Source organism: Mastacembelus armatus, chromosome 12 (assembly GCF_900324485.2).
Source record: "Mastacembelus armatus chromosome 12, fMasArm1.2, whole genome shotgun sequence".
Taxonomy (NCBI): Eukaryota; Metazoa; Chordata; class Actinopteri; order Synbranchiformes; family Mastacembelidae; genus Mastacembelus; species Mastacembelus armatus.
The window spans coordinates 15745910-15765421 of record NC_046644.1 but is presented as its reverse complement, the minus strand read 5'-3'; the positions used below and the strand labels follow the sequence as shown (position 1 = coordinate 15765421).

General features: G+C 43.4%; 2 protein-coding genes across 6 annotated transcripts; one reads left to right on the top strand and one right to left on the bottom strand.

Moving 5' to 3' along the window:
* Nucleotides 1-294: 294 nt before the first annotated feature.
* On the top strand, nucleotides 295-15398 carry sec16a (SEC16 homolog A, endoplasmic reticulum export factor). Of its 5 annotated transcripts, XM_026297015.1 has the most exons (32): nucleotides 295-352; nucleotides 1759-4058; nucleotides 4665-5246; nucleotides 5333-5484; nucleotides 5649-5737; nucleotides 5919-6042; nucleotides 6145-6343; nucleotides 6818-7001; nucleotides 7121-7263; nucleotides 7405-7466; nucleotides 7587-7725; nucleotides 7824-8066; nucleotides 8157-8254; nucleotides 8367-8448; nucleotides 8581-8698; nucleotides 8799-8910; nucleotides 9012-9117; nucleotides 9286-9426; nucleotides 9536-9649; nucleotides 9968-10166; nucleotides 10254-10687; nucleotides 10821-10868; nucleotides 11093-11257; nucleotides 11349-11435; nucleotides 11524-11580; nucleotides 11700-11829; nucleotides 12014-12151; nucleotides 12263-12345; nucleotides 12494-12565; nucleotides 12994-13053; nucleotides 13832-13900; nucleotides 14003-15398. In XM_026297015.1, the coding sequence occupies exons 2-32, from the start codon at nucleotides 1833-1835 to the stop codon at nucleotides 14075-14077; spliced, it is 6531 nt and encodes a 2176-aa protein (XP_026152800.1). In that variant the 5' UTR covers nucleotides 295-352; nucleotides 1759-1832; the 3' UTR covers nucleotides 14078-15398. The 5 variants fall into 5 exon arrangements, with proteins under 5 accessions (XP_026152800.1, XP_026152798.1, XP_026152796.1 ...); XM_026297013.1 differs by having other exon boundaries at nucleotides 1759-5246; nucleotides 11352-11435; XM_026297011.1 differs by having other exon boundaries at nucleotides 1759-5246.
* A 242-nt stretch (nucleotides 15399-15640) lies between these two features.
* Nucleotides 15641-18389, bottom strand: LOC113124641 (uncharacterized). Its single transcript, XM_026297672.1, has 6 exons — nucleotides 18093-18389; nucleotides 17858-17972; nucleotides 17377-17489; nucleotides 16910-17009; nucleotides 16587-16708; nucleotides 15641-16451 (listed from the first exon to the last, which is right to left on the bottom strand). The coding sequence occupies exons 1-6, from the start codon at nucleotides 18181-18183 to the stop codon at nucleotides 16348-16350; spliced, it is 645 nt and encodes a 214-aa protein (XP_026153457.1). The 5' UTR covers nucleotides 18184-18389; the 3' UTR covers nucleotides 15641-16347.
* Between the last annotated feature and the right edge of the window lie 1123 nt (nucleotides 18390-19512).

The window sequence follows — 19512 nt, the reverse complement described above, 5'->3', positions numbered from 1 at the left end:
TACTATTACTTTTTACATCACTGGGTGAACAAAACTGACAAAAACACAATTACATTGTACATTACAAGCAACTGTATTATATAATACTTATGATATACAATACATCAGTCTGCTTGATGCTGGTGTTGCAAATGTAATTTCAGTGTGCACCGTCACTGCTTTAAACGACTTTGTTCCAAGCAGCACATGCTGCAAATTGATCCAGATAAATACACAGAAACGACCTTTAATAGGCCCCGCCCCGTGATGACGCGTCGTTGTTTGGCCTGTGACGCTGCTTGTACACGTAGCCTAGTAGGATGTGTTCATTGAAGATGGTGGCGGTGTGTCAGACTCGCTGTCCTGGACATTTGTAAGAATTTATTTATTTCTGTACACATTTCTGACATTCGGTAAGAGTAAATATGTACAATCAATAACAGTGTTTGACTCTTAATGTTTTAATCTGCGGTCAGTAACCGGGATCAAACTGTTATCCTTTGAGTTAGCATAGGCTAGTTAGCCAGGAATGCTAACTAAGCACCAGTGCTAACGTTAGCCGACCAGGCAGTGAACCTGTTAAATTGGAGATCGAGCTGTAATTGCTCGGTGTGCGCCTCTGCCTGTGTTGAGTGTGTAAGAAAAGAATAAGATGATCGTTTTCGGGCAGTCTGAGGAAGTCTCGGCTTCCGGAGACTTTGGATCATGTCAGTGTTTTTGCGTTGAGGACGATGTAACTACAGCAGGGTAGCGTTACCGTTAGCTGTTTGGCCGTGCCCTCCGGACCTTTCCTCAGAGTCAGCTGCAACACTAACTTAGCCTGCTGCAGGTTGGATTTCAACAAGTCGTCCCCGCATGTCTGAGGTTTAAGTTGACTTTACTTTGTCAGAAGCATGTCAGAGGCAGTGGCGCTAGCTGGGCAGCCGGGTGCGCTTGGAACATCCGGGTTCACGGTCAAACAGCCTCCTTTGCCTACTAGCTCGGTCTGTTGTTGATGTTCTTGTTTAATATTTCAAATAGTGTCAGTCACTGTTAGTTCCCACTCACAGACCCACAGTCTGTATCCGATGTTAATATAACCCCATCAGGGCACAGTCAGCAGTCTTACAGTCCTATGTTTTGTATTTATGACATATATCGAAGTTTGGCCCTTTAATAATGTTTTTTTTTGTTTAGTGAAAGCAACAAAGCTGCAAAATGCAGGTGTTAGGAGCAGGACTCCATCACTTGTTAACGGGAGCACGTTTCTGTTTAGAAAAGTTCAGTAGTAAGATCAGTGCTCCCTTTGTCTTAGCAGATTAGCTCTTCACCTCCTACTCCACACACATTTAAATGACCTACTGGCAAAGTTGGTAAAGAATTTCTGATTGAAGCAGCTGCACCTACAATTATAGTTACTGAGATTTTTGCATAAATCAATCTAAGTCAATATATTTTCATCTTTCATTTATTTCTTTTTTTTGTTTTTCATGTTTCCTTCTGTGCATTTACATGATTGTCTTTCATGTATTTATTTGAATAAGATAAGCATCAAGTTTTGTAAATACAATTATTTCAGTCTGATATGAAATGAATTGTATTTGTTCAGCTGTGTTCTACTCAATATAGTACTCTATTTATTTATCTTTGAAAACGTCTTGGCTTTGCTGTAGAAATTGCCACGTTGTATCCACACATTCAAATAGATTCATAGACTAGTACACAAATAAAGGTGTGGCTAAGTCCATCACTGAGGTATGGGTAACCTTTTGTTTACCACACCTTCTTTTCTTTACCCAGCTTTGCTTGACTTCACTCTCTTCAGTGACATCTACTAGAGTCCCGTGGTCCTTGGACCTGTTAGCTCTGCAGCCATGCAGCCCCCTCCATGGACTGGACCTCCAGGAGCCTCTGGCCCTCCTCCCCCTTCTGGGGCCAATATGTTCCGCCGAACCAGGCCTTACAAGCATACAGCAGCAGCTACTGCCACAGTCCCACCCAATATTCAACCCATGACAGACCCTTTTGCTTTTGTTAGAGCTCCTCCACCAGTGGTTGCTGGTGGCCTCCCAACAATACCAAACAACAACCCTCCACCTACGCAAGCACCACTTAACAGCATGTACTCTCAGGCTGGTGGAGGGCTGCCTCCACAACCACAGACACTGGAGGATGTCCCAGCAGCTCCTCCTGGTCCCCCATCTTCTACTGTGGCAGGAGTGACTCTGTTTAACCCTAACAATACAGTATCCTCTGGAGTTTTCTCAGCACCAAGTGCTGCAGGATATGCATCCTCCCATACTGAACAGGGCTACTTTAATTCAAGAGAACAGACAGCATCCATGGCTACAGAGACACCACCTGTGGCCTTAGCCCCACCACCTAGTCAGACAGCTTTTAACCAGGACTTTCAAGGACAGCCAGTTCCTCAGCCTGGACCCTTCCAGCCAGTTCCTCCCACCACCTCCTCTACCCAGTGGGTCCCTGATCAAGGAAGTCGCCCTCCATCAGTTCAGAACTACTTTCAGCCTACTAGTGATCCTCCACCACAGCCTTTTAATATACCTCCACAGACCCAAACATACTCTTCCCACACCCCATCACCTCATCACCACATCCCCACCCCTCCTACACAACCTGGACTATCCCAAATCCAGGCTCCCCTTCCTCCTCAGAATCCTGTAAAGGCTCCTAGTTCCCAATGGCCTGACTCAAATGCTCCCCAACATCATGCTTCCCACTACCAAACTCCAAGCTATTTCAGTCAGAGCTCTGGCCCACAGGACTGGTTCAGCCCACCTTCACAGGACTCAGGCTACCACCAAATTGGGAGTAACCTGGGCCATCCTCAGTTCCAGCCTGACTCTGCAGGAACTCAACATGCGTCGAACACTGGCCTTGAGCCTATTCCTCCCCCAGCCCCAGTGCCATACACTCAGGAGTCTGGTACACTCTCAATGTTCTTCAAAAACAACGATGTGGAAAATGAGGAAACACTGGCTGGTGACAGAAGTAAGGCAGTGAATGGGGTTCCTGGAGCATTTCAGCATCACAACCTGCAAGCTCACAGTGGCCATGCAGATGTTCCTTCAGATTATCAAGGAGCTTCTGTTCAAGATCATTCACATGTACCGTACATGTACGATGGCAATCATGCAACACAGCGAAATGCGCAGAAGCCCCCTGATTCCCAGTACGACCATGTGGAGAATTTGGAATGTGTCCCAAACCAAGAAGTATTACCTAGTGAAATCCATGGCAGTCCTGCTGCTACTGCAGCCCATGGAGTAGACCAGTTTGAAACTGGCCCTAACCTAGAGACCCCAGACTCTATTCCAAGACCCATGAGATCTGCCAGTGTGTCATCCAACTATAGCAATATGAGCCATGGAAGTGGAACTGGCACTCGTCGGCATCAGGGAGTCATAGGTACATTTATTCAGCAGGAAAGCCCTCATCTCACTGACGATGCTAATGTGTCTGCTGCAACAGGAGGGTACTTTGAACAGATTGACACTTCTCCAGCTGGAGATACAGTTGCACAACAGAGTTCACTGGAGCAAATGTGGCTTCCCACACCTAGTCCTCCCAAACCAACGGGTATCTTTCAGGCCAGTGCTAACAGTTCTTTTGAACCTGTTCGCTCACATGGGGTAGGAGTGCGCCCTGCTGAAGTTGATATGGCTAAAATTGTAGCAGAAGGAGGTGCAGATTCTACACCCGGCAACCTGGAGCTGCCACCAGATAATATGGAAAATATTTTTGGCCCTGGGCACCCCTTGCCTGCTGGAGCTGGAAGTGGTGTACCTCATCTGACACATCCGGTTGTTCATTCTCACTCTCGGCCTTCATCCCGTGCTTATGGGGCCAATCGGCCATGCGAGAGCCCTGCCACTACTCTATGGGCTCAAAACGATCCTACTAGCTTAAGCTCTAACATCCTTCTAGCCCCTGCTGCCCCGACAGTCCTTGCCCCTTTAAGAGAGCCCAGTGCTGATGTCATCCAACCTCCAGAGGATGGTCCACTGGACCTTCAGCCCTCCCAGAGAGTCCAGCCAACCTCACAACAGCTCTCAGAGAACTTAGAGAACCCACCAAAGGTGAGTGAGGCAGAAGCAGGTAACTCTCAAGGCAACCTGGGATATGCGTCTCTTCTGGTTTCGGAGTCACTCCATCAGCCTGTTTTGATTGCCCCACCTGTGTCAAGTTACAGTGTGATTCCTCCGAATATTCCTGCTCAAACAGTCAGTCAAAGTAGCCTTAGGGATACTAGCCCAGCTGTGAAATCACTCACACAGGAGCAGGGTGCCAGTATCTCCCAACCACCTTCTGTAACCCCTAATCTCAATCCGCTGCTTGCCCTTGGACCAATAAACAACAGTTCTATAGCCTCTATTCACGGTCCACTTAATCTGACCCGAGACAACACAGAAGCAGCACCATCAGAAATCTTATCTCCACTTCAGTCTCAGCCAGTCCAACCTTGTCTTTCAAAGGGCCAATCACTGGGTGGAGACAGCCACTCTGCTCTGCAAGTTAATCCACCTTCTTCTCTTGTGACTACTACTGTCTCCAATCATAATCAGCCATCAAATTATGAACTGCTTGACTTTTCTATGCACCAATCACAAACCCCAAACCAAGCATCTGGCCATCCTTCCTCTCTTCATGAGTCTCCACAGTCTAGTAATGGATTTTACCTACAGGTCACCAAAGATGCACAACAGGGGGTAAGAATGGAAGGCAACGCCCCAGTCCAGAGCCCAGCCTTTTCATCTACCACACAGGTACTGCCAGCAGCCTGCCAAGCAGCTGCAAGCACCCAGCCACCACCAACCGAACCTCCCAAGACATCAGATTCTCAGTCCACGCTGCAGGGACAAGGTGATGCTCCTGCTGTTTCGGTCAGTGGAGCACAACCCTCCCAAGGCGAGAATCCAACTTCAGCACAGGGGCCTGCTGCAGGAAGTGCTCCTCCTCCTGCCACTGCATACCCACCAGGGCCTGGAGGACCAGTTCCACCAGGGCCTGGAGGACCAGTTCCACCACTAGGGCCTGGAGGACCAGTTCCACCACTAGGGCCTGGAGGACCAGTTCCTCCAGGGGCTTCCCAGGCACCTCCACCTAATTCCTCTGCTGGCAGCCAGCAAGTCTATGGTCCCCCTCCTGGGTACATGTATGGTGGCTATTATGGTAATTATGCAGAATACCCTGATAGCAGAGCACCTTATGTTCCTGACCAGTACCCACATCCACCTGGGGATCCTAGAGCGCAGCAATATTATCACGTATGTGGAGGTTATTTTAGCTAGCTCTTCATCTGCTCTGTTTTTTTGTAAAGGTGTACTACAGTGTCAATGTTATTGTCTCTCAGGATGGTCCATACAGGGGCAGAGTAGATCCTTGGTATGGCAGATATGATGGGCAGAACCCAGCTTATCGTGATCCAAACTACCAATACAGAGAGCCTCAGCCAGACCGACCCAGCTCCAGAACCAGTCAGTACTCTGACAGACCCTCGTCTAGGTGAGTGAAACTGTTTCTTAGTTTTACACCATCATTTACATGGATGTACTACATTTAAAGTCATTTGTTTCAGTCATTAATTTGTTTGTGCAGGTTTTTATAGATGTTCAGTTGTTTCTTACCTTGACCTCTAAATATTAGCTTTTGTTTGCTTTCCCCCACAGACAAGGCTATCCTGATGATTACCACCGAGCAAACCAAAGTGCCTATAATGAATATTATTCAGATTACACCAAGAACTATGATTACAGAGGTATGATGCACAGAGTTGAAAGCTGTAGTTGCTTACTGGTATGAATTTGGAAGCACTTTTCCCTTTGGGTTCACTGAATTGTTGTTTAAATTAATGTGTTCACAAAACACAAGAGTCCTCTTGTGTATATAAATCTTCACATGAACCTCCCTCTTTTTCTTTCCATACTTTCTCTGGGAAGGATATAACTATGGACAGTATGACCCTCGATACAGAGGATACTATGATCAGTCCTACTGGTCTGCTTATGATGACAGCTACAGAGGCAGAGACAACTATTATAATCCACAAATGTATCCTGCCAGGTATGCAGAGACAATTTGTACACTTCTCTGCCTAAATTGCAAAATTTTTGTTAGATCTCTGTATAATGCCATGCTTCTTTATGGTGTGCACTGCTCTCCCAGGAAAGATGGCTATGATGACCAGTGGCGATACTGTCCTGGTTATGATGCCAGTTTTGATGATGATTACCATCGTCGTGGAGAAATGTATGGCGATGAGTTTGACCGACGCAGCATCCACAGCGAGCAGTCGGCACACAGTGTGCACAGCTCTCACAGCCACCACAGCAGGCGAAGCAGCTTCAGTTCACGTTCACAGCAGGTAAATGATTTATGCTGTGGGTATTATCACCTGTTACTATTATCTGGCTAAACCTCAGTACCAGGCCTCTCACAGGCTGAACCACCAATGAACTTGTTTTAGATTGCAGTTTGCAGTGCAGCTGATTTTAGGTAAAAAGCTTTCAGGCAACGCTCCTGGCACACAACACATTTATAAATGCACAAGCAAACACATAACCTGTTGTTCTGAAAACACAAATGTATGTTTGTGAACTTTCCTGTGAGGTTTCAGGTGTTATTCTTTCACAACTGCTGAGTCTGCTTATAGCATGACCCTGGACTTATACCAGACTCCTTTAAAACTGGGCCAGACTTTGCAATGTTGACACAGAGACAACTTTTTTTGTTTTCTGTTGACATTAGAGGTGTTTACGTGGCCATTATATTTTTTGCACTTGATCGGTGTTTGTCTTCTTATTTGATAATTACCTCTGTTTGTCTTCTCTCACTGCAGAGCCAGGTATACAGGAGTCAGCCTGATTTAGTGTCAGCAGTTTATGACAACACAGCATCCACACTGGCTGTGGACTACTCATATGGACAGTACCCAAACCCAGCTGATGCTTCCCAGAGCTACAACCAGTACGTCTATCCTTCTGAGTACCCTGCAGACAGCACCTGGGTCGCCTCTGAGCAGCGTAAGAAGACAATCCTCATATATAGACAGCTTGCATGTTTAAGCATGGACACAATTGTTAAACAGGATCTTTATGAGAGTTTAATCAAATGGTCTTGGTCTGATTAATTTCTCTTTTAGCCCCTCCTCGTCCTGCAACCCCAGAGAAGTTCACCATACCCCACCGCTGTGCCCGCTTTGGACCTGGTGGTCACTTGGTCCAAGTTCTGCCCAACCTACCCTCAGCGGGACAGCCTGCTCTCGTTGATATCCACAGCATGGAGGTGCGTTTTTGTCTTAGTGTTGCTAAACTTAACTCTATCCATAAGAACATGCTAGAACAAATATAACTTGCATTACTTTGGGTCAAACAGTTTAGCAGTTAAGGCTGTATCAAGTAGTACAAATCACACTTGTTTGTGCAGACCATGCTGCAGGATACCCCGGATCAGGCAGAGCTACGAGCCTTTCCTGGGCCACTTGTGAAGTAAGTGGAATTTGCTGACAATAAGAATAGAGAATATCACCAAACATATCCATTAATGCTTTGCCAATATTAGTATGACTAGTCCCTGCTAACCCTCGTCACTTCTTGTGTTCTGTCTAGGGAAGAGACCCATAAGGTAGATGTCATCAAGTTCTCCCAGAACAAAGCACTGGAGTGTTCTCGGGACAACAGCCTCCTGGACAAAGACTCTGCCCGCCTGCTCTGGGACTTCATTGTGCTGCTCTGTAGGCAGAATGGGGTACGTGTGTGCATACGTAACAGGGAATTAAAAGCAGCAATGTGACTTTGCATATTTGATTTAAACAACTTTCTCATAATCGCACACTGTTTCTTAAGACTGTGGTAGGCACGGACATCGCTGACCTTTTGCTAAAGGAGCACCGCTCTGTGTGGCTACCGGGCAAGAGTCCTAATGAAGCCAACTTAATTGATTTTAACAATGAACCACTGGCACGGGCTGAGGAAGAGCCAGGAGCTGGACCACTCTCTCTGCTATCTGACACTTTCATGATAGTCCCAGAGAATGTTGGCAAGGAAACAGAGCGCTTCAGGGAGCTGCTGCTATTTGGTCGCAAGAAGGTGAGGAATACCTTAATCTGTGTTGTTGTCGTTTCATTTAACTAGTATTTTGTGAAATCTGAAGTGAGTTCCACTTTGTGTGTGGAATAGGATGCACTAGAAGCAGCTATGAAAGGAGGCCTGTGGGGCCACGCCCTGCTGTTGGCCAGCAAGATGGACAACAGGACACATGCACGTGTCATGACAAGGTAAAGTACCCGAGATGTGAGATGAGGCTGTCCATCATAAATTAGGTTAAACCTTTATTTTGTGAATTTTAAGGATCAGATTATTTACACATGTATGTTGTTTGTTGTTTAGGTTTGCCAATAGTTTGCCCATCAATGACCCTCTACAGACGGTGTACCAGTTGATGTCAGGAAGGATGCCTGCATCTGCCACTGTAAGTATTGCTTTGGGCTTCTTGTTTTCAGCCCTTGTTATTGTTCAGAATATTTTGGAAATGTGTTTTCAGTTCAGCAGGCTTGTGTCTTCTGTGGCCACTTCAGCTGAGACATTTCTTGTGTTCATGTAGTGCTGTGGAGAGGAGAAGTGGGGTGACTGGCGCCCTCACCTGGCCATGGTGTTGTCTAATCTCACACAAACCCTGGACCTGGATACTCGCACCATCACTACCATGGGTGACACTCTCGGTAGGATTGCATCAAAATGGCTAAACAGCATTTTCATTCTTCAGCATAACAAACATGTTACTTCACATTCTGTCTCCACTCATTTTTTGTGCTGTGGCAGCTTCCAAGGGGCTGGTTGATGCTGCACACTTCTGCTACTTGATGGCTCAGGTTGGACTGGGTATTTTCACAAAGAAGAGCACCAAGATGGTTCTGATTGGCTCCAACCACAGGTTAGAGACAGTTAAACACACACTGCTGAAGTGAACCTTTACGGTCTGACAGTTGGAACAAGAGATGCCACACATATAATGTATCTTTGTCTTCACCACAGTTTGTCCTTTTACCAATTTGCGACCAATGAAGCTATTCAGAGGACTGAGGCCTATGAGTATGCTCAGTCTCTAGGCTCCCAGCCCTGCTCACTGCCCAATTTCCAGGTAGGTTTTCTTTTGCATTAACTGATTATTGAATAAACTAACAAAGGAACATTTAGTCTCATGTACAGGTATCCTGAAATCTTTCTTTGTCAAAGCATGTTTATGATGTCCATTGTGGTGATACTACTGAGGAACACCACTGTTGTCTGCTCTGTGTTGTCTCGTTAGGTTTTCAAATTGATCTATGCATGCCGTTTGGCTGAAGCAGGTCTGAGTGCTCAAGCCTTCCACTACTGTGAAGTTATCTCTAAGACTGTCCTCATGCAACCTTCCTACTACTCTCCAGTTTTCATATGCCAACTGATACAGGTATGAACTCACTCTCCTCTTTTCTTTTGTACCTCCTTTCTTCAGTTATTATAGATATCAGACATCAGTTTCTGCATCCTGCATTTCATTTTATGCTGTTTGTTGACAGATGTGTGAAAAGCTGCGATTCTTTGATCCACAACTGAAGGAGAGGCCTGAGCAGGAGTTGTTCAATGAGCCTGAATGGCTGATTCACCTCAGACAGCTAGATGGACAGATCAGGGTGAGGAGGGGAACATTTATTCCTAGTTTATGTGCTTCAAGTACGAACAAAGACATTTCAAAATAAAGCAGTTTGTTTTAGTATTCAGCATAATACATGATAATGTAATATATGTGCTATAATTCAGATGTTGGTCAAGAATAAAGTATTTGGTCACTTTAAATTTAAAAAGATTTCAAAAGACAGTTGGTATAAATTTTATGTTTGGAGTATTAATTCAAATTTTTAATAAGAATCTTATAGTGACAATAGTGGAAAAATTACATACCTGGTAATTAGTACCCATTAAACAATTGTTTACTTTGGGTCTTTTTGTAGATGGGGGTCATTACATATAGTGCAGACAGAACAACTCCTACACAGTTTCAGTGCAGCACCCCCAGCTCTGACTTGGACCAGCCCAGTCCAGTTGAACCTTATATCCCACTGGAGGGGGATGGCCCCACCCCTGACAACGCACTAATGAGCTCATTACCAGCTGGACCTCCAGTACAGGGAATACACCTGATGCCTCCAGGTGTGTGTTCAAGCTTCTGATGGTCTCCTCTAGCAAAGAATGTTGATATAAAATACATCATATCTCACCTCTTCTGATTTATTTCAGCTCCCATCTCCAGCATCCACAAAGACGAAATGGCCCCACCTCAGCCTTTACCCCCTAATGACATTCCTACATACTACCCAGTACCCCAGACTGGTCTACCAGGTCCCATCTCAAGCTACCCTCCACAGGACCCTAACTTTGCCCCTCCTCCCTTCCACCCTCAACCTGAGCAGTCAGGCATGTATTCAGCTGCCCATCAGCAGCCATGTCCCCCACCTCTTCAAGTGGGCCAAATGTCACCACACATGACCCCTCAGGTGCCACATTCACCTGTGCAAATGAATCACCCGCCTCAGCTCGTGCCTCCTTCTCCTGGGCATATGCCGCTGCAGGCTTCACCAGATATGCAGACTGCTCAACCAATATCATCCTCTCCACCCAGAAGAAGCTCCATCACACCACAGATGGACTTTTACGACCGCATGGCTCACATGGTCAGTTTTTTTTTTTTTGTTGTTTTTTTTTTTAAACAAAGTCTTAATTCTTATCATAATTTTAAAATGACTTTCATTCTGTGTTTGTGCCCACATTTTTACTGTGTTTTCTTCATTACTTGTAACACTGCAGGGTCCTGGGAGGAGATCAAGGACTACTTCACAATCATCAATACATATGGTGTGTTTGTATTTACTTGGACAGTTTGCCTGGACAAAGCAGTAGAGAAATGAAAGAACTTTTTTATTTTGTCCTTTATTTATATGAAGGACAGATAAAATATATAGTTGTATCCTCAAAGCCACACCATGATTGATTACCAGCATATGTGGCCAAGAATTTTACCACGAAGGAAAGGTGTATATACAATACATTATTTTTTACCTCTGTTTTCTGGCTTACAGGATCCAGGACGGCGTTCACGTACCACCTCTGAGTCTTCTACTCACTCTGGAGGAAGAGAGCGCAGCAACTCTGCCATCAAGCAGGCCTCTCCGCCTCCACCTTCGATTCCTGAACAGCCCCACAAAGAAGAGGCCAAGAAAGTCAAGAAAGACTCACCGAAAAAGGTTCATATTCACACATAAGCGATCAGAGTTTTAATCTGTGATCCTATAATGTTCACTAGTATTCAGGGCAGTTTTTTTCCTTTCTTTCAAGCAGAGTGGTGGTGGTGGTGGCTGGCTGACATGGTTCTCAAGGAAGGGGAAGAATGAGGCTCACTTGCCCGATGACAAAAACAAATCCGTAAGTTACAGCCTTAGAGGTGTAGGAGGTATTCATCTGTATTTTGTAAATCACCAAAGCTGATAAGAGCATACTGTTTTATTGTCAGATTGTGTGGGATGAAAAGAAGCAGAGATGGGTCGACTTGAATGAGCCTGAAGAGGAGGTTTGTGACAGTTTTGAGCTTAGTCTGTAAGGCCGAATTGCATTTTTAAACAGCAACTTAAAACTGAAAGCTTTATCGGTCAATCAGTTTTTATATTTGGGTTTCTTATAATCTGTCAGAGTAAGCCCCCTCCGCCACCTCCCTCTGGCTTCCCCAAGATGTCTCAGATGCCCCAGATGCCCAGTCCCGGAGGACCTCCTGCACCCCCAAATAGTGGTCCCCCTGTCAACATGTTCTCCAGGAAGGCAGGTGAGATGAGCCTCATTCGCTGTGGCTGTTGGCTGCACAAGCACCTTACATGAAAAGAGCACCTGTCAAGTTGAACAACAAATTGGAGAAAAAGTAATCAAGGATGCACTGCATGATAACTGTCAAACAAATTAGACAGTTTGATCTGTTGTTTTGCCACTTAGATGCGATTTTGTCTTCTCAGGCACAAAGAGCAGATACGTAGATGTTCTGAACCCCAGTAGAACCGCTAAACCAGGTGGATTAGCCCCTGCTCCGATGGACATCTTTGCTCCACTGGCGCCGATGCCCATGCCCACTAACCTGTTTGTGCCTAGTTCAGGTGTGTGTCATGTTTAAGATAAAAATGTTATGTCAGCAAGCGAGGTACTCTTTTTTTTGTTGTTGTTGATGTTGTAAGTAATGCAGTATTTTTATCTTTCTCTGCATGTAGCTCCTGACAATCAACAACCTCTGGAGGGCAGTGAAGGAGGAAACCAGGAGCAGAATTCCCCCAACACAGGCACTGCACCACAGGTACCTAAAAAACATTTCACACTGTTGCTGTGATGCTGATAACACATTGTGGATTCAGAAACTGCATAACATAAATGGCAATTTAGCCACTCATCAGGTGAAGCTCTTCTCATCCAGATTCTCTTCTTTTGCACTTTAATTTGTCCAGATGTTCAACCCGACATTGTTACCACCTGCTCCTGAAGGTCCTCCTGTGCCTGAGGGCTCACAGTCCGGGGAGGTAAGCCAGATTGTTTCTGTCAGCTGCTGCTGTAGCTGCCATAGCTCCATCATGCCACCACTGAAACATGATGCCTGACACCTAACAGCTAGTGTGTGCTGTTTGCTTATACGTACAGATAAAATTAATGTAAGGATGGTGTATTGAAGTACATGGAAGTGCATGCGTGTTAGGACTCTTTCATCATAATCCTGTTAAATACAAAATGTGGTGTTTCTGTTCTGTATGCTGTTATAATCTAATTCTTCCCATGTCTGTTTTTTCAAGAGTTTTCATAATTTTCTAACACTGATTTGTTTATTTTCATTCTGAACTGGTGGATAGTGGAGACGGAGCTAATCCAATGCATGGGATGTTATTAATATGTTTATATATTTATTTATTTATTTTCGTGAATCTACTCTTTATTTCCCTCCTGCTGTCTTTAGCTCTCACGTTCTAGCTCAATGAGTTCTTTATCACGTGAAGTGAGTCAGCATTTAAACCAGGTACATCTAGCTGGGCCCCAAATGGTCCACTCTGAACCCCCCACCCGCTCACCCACCTGGCTCACATTACTAGTAGCACGCTTCACCATTTGCACCTGAAGCTTTGCCTCCCATCCAAACCAAGATGTCTGCCTGCTCATCTGCCAACTGTTTCCAGCATCACTTAACTCTCTCTGTTATTAACAACCAAGTGACTGTAATGAAGGACCTTATATTAAGCTGTGCCAGCAGCAATGACTCTCATGGAGAGTCCCCCCCCCTCTGAGAATGAATTCTTATAATTTCCCCTCTACTCTCTGTCTGGCCCCATTCCATACTTCGGTTTATGACCAAATGCTTGCAAATATAATGAGCTCCATCAGTTGAAGCTGAACCTTCAGCGTTAAAGCAAAGCAGAATACACCCCCACAGAGCTGCTAATGTGGCTGCAGACTGTTTAGTCCTGTTTAAACTGGTGAACCTGAGAGTCTCTGGGTACTTGGTTTCAAAGATCAGAGAGCAAAGCATGCTAGAGACAGTTGCAGGATAACTCCCTTGCCTCTTGGCATGGATGCACATTGCTTGGTTAACCCATCATTAAGCTTGCATGCTTACTAAAATAAGTAATGTGATGCTGCCTCACTCTGGATTCTGTGCCATTACTTTTCAATGTTGCTTTTGTTTTATATTGTTGTAAAAACATTGTGTGACATTGGGAGTGAGTCCTCTGGCTCTGCCTGTAGAAGTAGTGAGATAGTGACCCTGCACACACTGTAGTAACTTGGTTCTTCCTTTGTAGAATCATCCTTCCCAGGGAGCTCCACCCACAGGAGGCGTCACTTTTTACAACCCGGCACAGTTTCCACAGGTGGGGAAAAAATTTAAAGGATCCAGGTAAAAGGTCCTTTACTTACCTGTACTACTTTAATTATTCATCTTTCCATTTTGTTATTTTTGTTCCTTTGCCTAGATGAACGCACCTTCGGGAGGTGGACTCCGCGCTGGTCGTTTGGGCGGTCAACGCCAGTACCCAGTGTTGAAGTAAACATCATCTTGTGGAGAGATTGTGTAAACAGACTTGTTGGATAGAGTGATATACTACCTGGAAGTAAATGAAGCACATGGACATACTGCTCTCTGTCTTAAGGACCCTCCTTTTTGCTCGCATCTATGAAGAACATAATCAGTCCTCATCATACTGGTCTTTGTCAAACAACTAAACCACTCTGTCTACTTCTTTAGTTCAGTCGTTGTCGCCAGTTTTAACAGGCATAGTGTCTCTTTGAAGGGCTTATCAGTACATCCAAAACATAAAACAGGTGTAATGTTTCCACACATATAAGTGTATCCATGGATGCCTTCATACACATCCTGTATGATAATCTAGGTATAATTTAGTGTACAATAAATACGTTGCTCAATTAAGCAGTCCAGCTTTCTGTCAATTGCAACACTGTCAACAGAATGATTGGATCAGGCCCTGTTTCAGGCTCCCTCTGTGTCTAAAGTCTAATCTCCATATCTGATGACTGTATGTGTGGTGGATAGAAAGAAAGTGGCACCTTTTAAATTTTATGTTATATTGGGACACGTATGCGCTTTTACAGTTCTTCAGTGTTCTGTCACTTGGAGATAGTGGTGTTGGCGAGAATGAAATGTCAGTAGTTTGTTTGCTGTGTTTGCTTTTGTTCAGTCACCCTCCAGTAAAGGAGTGATGCTGGATGACACTTGTAATGGCTTCACAACCTAAGAGTTGGAGAAAGCCTGCAGTGTTATGTTGCTGCTCATTTCAGATATTTATTTAAATGTTCTCCTGCCCATCAACAATGCTTCACTTTAAAGATGCGTCAGAGGCTTTTGTCCAAGTTAGGCTTCAGTTTCTTCTACAAGAAATTTGGCATTACAGACAATATGAGGGGTAGGAATTTTAAACATCGCTAAAAATAAATCTATCCAAATATTTGTATATGAGATTGTATTTATGAGATGTAGGCGTAATGGTATGTGCGAGTGTGTGGAGAGCAACTAATTTTTTTGCTGATTAGCTTTGACAAAATGCATTTATGATTCACCAGAGATGACATTAATTCATATTGTGGCCGCTTCAGCAGACAAATAAATCATTATCTAAATTGTGAAGTGAGAGCTAATTGTACTTTAAATACTTTCTTGTCATTTTAGTTTAGTGTTTTTTTTTTTTTTTTATTCAATGACTTGCCATCCAAAATGTTTGATTTAGAGATTTTGTAGTCATCAGGTTATGATTTTTAATTCCTCATGTAAAATTCTTGACACAAAACCATAAATACAAAAGATAAAACCCAAATAGTAATAAAGGTATTTTTGCGCTCTGTAGCACTTTGAAAGATGTCTACTGGTTTCGTTCATTGCGTTGCTGCTTATAAGTTCAGAAGTTTAATATCACAATAAATGAAATGCTGTAGCCAGGAGCGTAGAGCAGGAGAGGGTTAGAATTATATTTCAAGTTGACCTAATTTACATGCAAATTCAGATCAAAACTTGGCAGTGTTAAAACCCGAAATGTCATTTTGGAAAAGCTATTTCCACTGAAATGCTGTGTGATGGAAGAATACTAAATTCCTTTTGGTATGATTGGATTTCTTTATTATTATTGAGCTAAACATGATAACGTTTATCACGTTCATCTTAGTTTAACATGTTAGCATGCTAACATTTGGTAATTAACATTAAACGAACAAAATCTCATGGCATGATATCCACAGCAGCTCTCTGGATATTTTAACAGTAGCATGGCTGAAAGTATGGACTTTATATGATCTGCTGTATTTCCTGTTAGCACAAAATTTCACCACGTTACAATTCTGTCTTTAATACTGTATGACAAAAACCAAACATACATGTCCATCTGTAGTATGACTGTAGCCCCCCAGAGATAAATGATTAACACAGCATCACATACAGTATTTTCATTAAGCTATAACTATTCAGATGTCTTGTTGGAAGTTTGGCTTCCTATTGGAGCAATACTGACAAAAACTGAAAGACAGTATGTAGATAATTTTCAGTGTATTAATAAAGTGAGCACCTGTCTTAGAAAGGGCCAACATCAATTTCATTCAGCTAGAAAGGAGCTAATTAGGCTCCAGCTATTTACAGGTGGTCCAGTCAACTTGAACTCTTCACATTCCACTCAATAATCAGTATAAAATAAAGTTAGCTGGTTATGTAATAGGTATTACAATGATTTCATGAAGTGATGTGTCACTTCCTCCCAGCATTATATTATCTCAGGTCACCAAGGTCATTAATTAATGAGTTATTCAAGCACAGAGTTCAAGTGTCCAGTGCTGCTTGTGCTTTCTGAACAGCAACCTCCAGCATTGCGTGGTCACTGAGCACCTGTTGGAGAGCAGCTGGGTCCATCTCCAGTAGCATACCTACACACACAGATGCAGATACAAAGAATGATTGGCGATACAACCAAAATACATTATGCATGAGTTATGGGGTCTTAATCCTCATCTTACAAGGCACAGAAAGGTCAGTTATGTTTCCAAGGGGTGTCAGGTCACCTGTAATATCATTTGCATGAAGTGGATCCATCTCCTCCACTAGTGAAAAGAGCTTCTCTCCCAGCCTCTCTGTGTCATCAGTGTCTGACGAGTCACTGACATCTGTCTCTTCTACGTTCTGCCTGAAAGAAAACAGGAGAAACGGTTTCACAGTAATTCAGTCAGTGTTTCCTAGTTAATCTTCCACTATGTATATTTCATTGCAATAGGTTGTAAGGCTGAATGTTGGCTGGAGTGGAAATTTCTGAATATGTACTTTAAGAAGTAAAAGGAAATGGATGCATGCAAATGAGAATTATTTAAAAAGAGTTGGGGTGACATACTCTTTTACTGTCTTCAGGGCAAGGTTCACCTGCTCTTCTAGCAGTTTTGGATCTGAAAGAAGGTTTAAAACTGCCTCTTTGTGCTGCTCCAGAAGCATACCTATTGAAGAATTGGAAATATTATTTATTGATCATATATTGATTTGTATCTAAATTATAACAAGACAAAAACTAAGAGCCTAATGTTTGTCTGTCTCTATGTTGTTAGCCCTGTGATAGACTGGCGATCTGTCCAGGCTGTACTCTGCCTTTGCCCCAGTGTGAGCTGGAATTGGCTCCAGCCTCCTCACAACCCTGGATAGGAATAAGGGTGTAATGGATGATTGGCTATTCTGATGCTTTGAAAACAACATCATTGTCTGTCTGCTTTAGCTACAGTTCAGCTGTATGTGATGAAAACTGCACATGCAACTTAATACTTGCTTTGTTTCTAAGTGGTGTTACCGCACAAAGGGCTGATTACTAACCTGTGATTTTCTCTGAGTGTCCAGTGTTGTAAACATCCACCAACTCAAACAGCTGCTCCCCCAGAGAGTCGGAGGACACAGACCCATCATCTTCATCGTTACATGTCACCTTGCTGCAAATGATACGAGAATACAACATTTTAAAGATCTTCAATAGTCCAATATATTCTATGATGTCCTGTTTTTTTTTTTTTTTTTTTTTTTTTTTAAATATGCACATAGCTGTCCTATTTACCAAAATAATCTTCCTCCCACCCTTGTGCAGACATTTCCTTATTATTTCACAGAAAAAGTATTTCATAGATTAATGCTCTAGTTTACATTTGCTCTAGTTTACATAAAATATTTGCATCTAGTACCTACTTCACTCCTGTGTTGGGAATGCATCTGGCTCAGAAATGAGGACTTATGAGAGCCCACATAGTGTCAAACCAGCCTGTTTAGGATGATCGAGGGAGGACATCAGCAACATCTGCTGTACCTGGGCTCCTCTGGCAGCTGCAGTGCTCTGAGGGCTTTCTCCACAGCTGCAGTCAGCATGGCCTCGTCCTGCAGCATCTGGCTCAGGACTGGACCTGGCAGCTCCAGCAACATACCTGAGCACAGAGACAGGCTTGCAAATGTGCTTTGATGTAATGTTTTCAGCGTTGCTAGTAGGCTAAACTGTGTCTCTCTGCTTATTATGCCATAATGTGATTATATGTGTGTCTCCTCACCTGTGAGTTTTCCAGCAGTCTCTTTGTGCTTGGGGTATATCCGACTATACAGCTGCTCACCAAGTGTCTCCAAATCTTCTTCTTCATCCATGTTTGAGTCCTCACACTTTGATTGCACATGTCATATTACACCACAATAACATTGAAATGAGCCGTTTTACAAAATAATGGTCCTCATGGAGGGAGGATCCAGTTTCTAGAGTTGTTACGCTTCTTTTATTCTTAACCAGATTCTGTTTGTTGTCGCTCGAAATCCTTGCATGTTTTTTTTTTTAAATCAGTCTGAAGTTCGTTCAATTTGCAGGCAAACGCCGCGGCCGACTATTTCAGTCCAGCCAATAGCGAGCTAAGATACTGACAAGGGGTTTTCATTAGCCAATCAGATGCGTGGACATTGCACACAGCTGTTTCAGAAGTCAGGTGATTAACAGGACAACAAAAACAGTAAAATACGATAGCAGCACTCGATGTGTAAAATAAATATATTTATAATTAGTATTTTGTAAAATGCTGGATGTGCAACTTGCATAGTTGTACAACATTTTGTTGAAACGTATGGGGACGTTTTGTAGTGTAACGGCAGCGTTAGCTCTAACACATAGCCCATCATGCAGTGGCCAATTTGTTATTAGCTACGTTTCCAACCAGTATAAGGTTAGAAATAATATGAATTGTTAGGAGTGTGTCAAACACATGTTGGGTTATGTTGTGTAGACTTTAACTAAATAGCCAGCGAACTAACAACTAAAATCTAAAAGAAGTTGAAACAGTGTAATGAAAATACCACAGAGCATCTATTCTGTCCACCCTCACTGGGAAAAGCCCAAATGTGTGAAAATGTTATTTTCCTTTGGTGTGTGTCTACTGAGCAGGTATCCTGAGCTTAACTGATGGCAGCTGCTTGATGGTTTTTAATGTTACTGAGCAGTACACTGGGCTTTAGAAATAATGTGTAATATGTTATACTTCTCTTCATTTCAGCAGTGTGTATCAAAGCTGTAGCTGCCTCTGTCCTGTGATACAGTCAGGTGTGTTAAACTGATGTGATTTTTAAAATAGATCTTTCTTCTCGAGCATCGAGGATGAGTATGCAAAAGTAGCCGTTTTTTATCGCTGATAGGGGGAAGATGGCATTAAAAGCTTGTGCAGTAACTGAATTACTGGTTCTTAAAGATCGAATGTGTAAAACATCATTTACTTACATGTAATTTTCTTTCTTTGTTTCTTCTATTGATTCAAAGTTCAAGATTCAAAGTTGCTCAAGATCTACACACACAATGATTCCATGTTTGATACCAAACTTCTGACTCTTCTCAGGGCCTCTTCAGCTGGAACACTCTGCTGTTGAGATCTTGACAGTCAACAGACGATGGATCTGTCTTTGTCTCCCATACTGCATGCACCATTTCTTTCATCTACG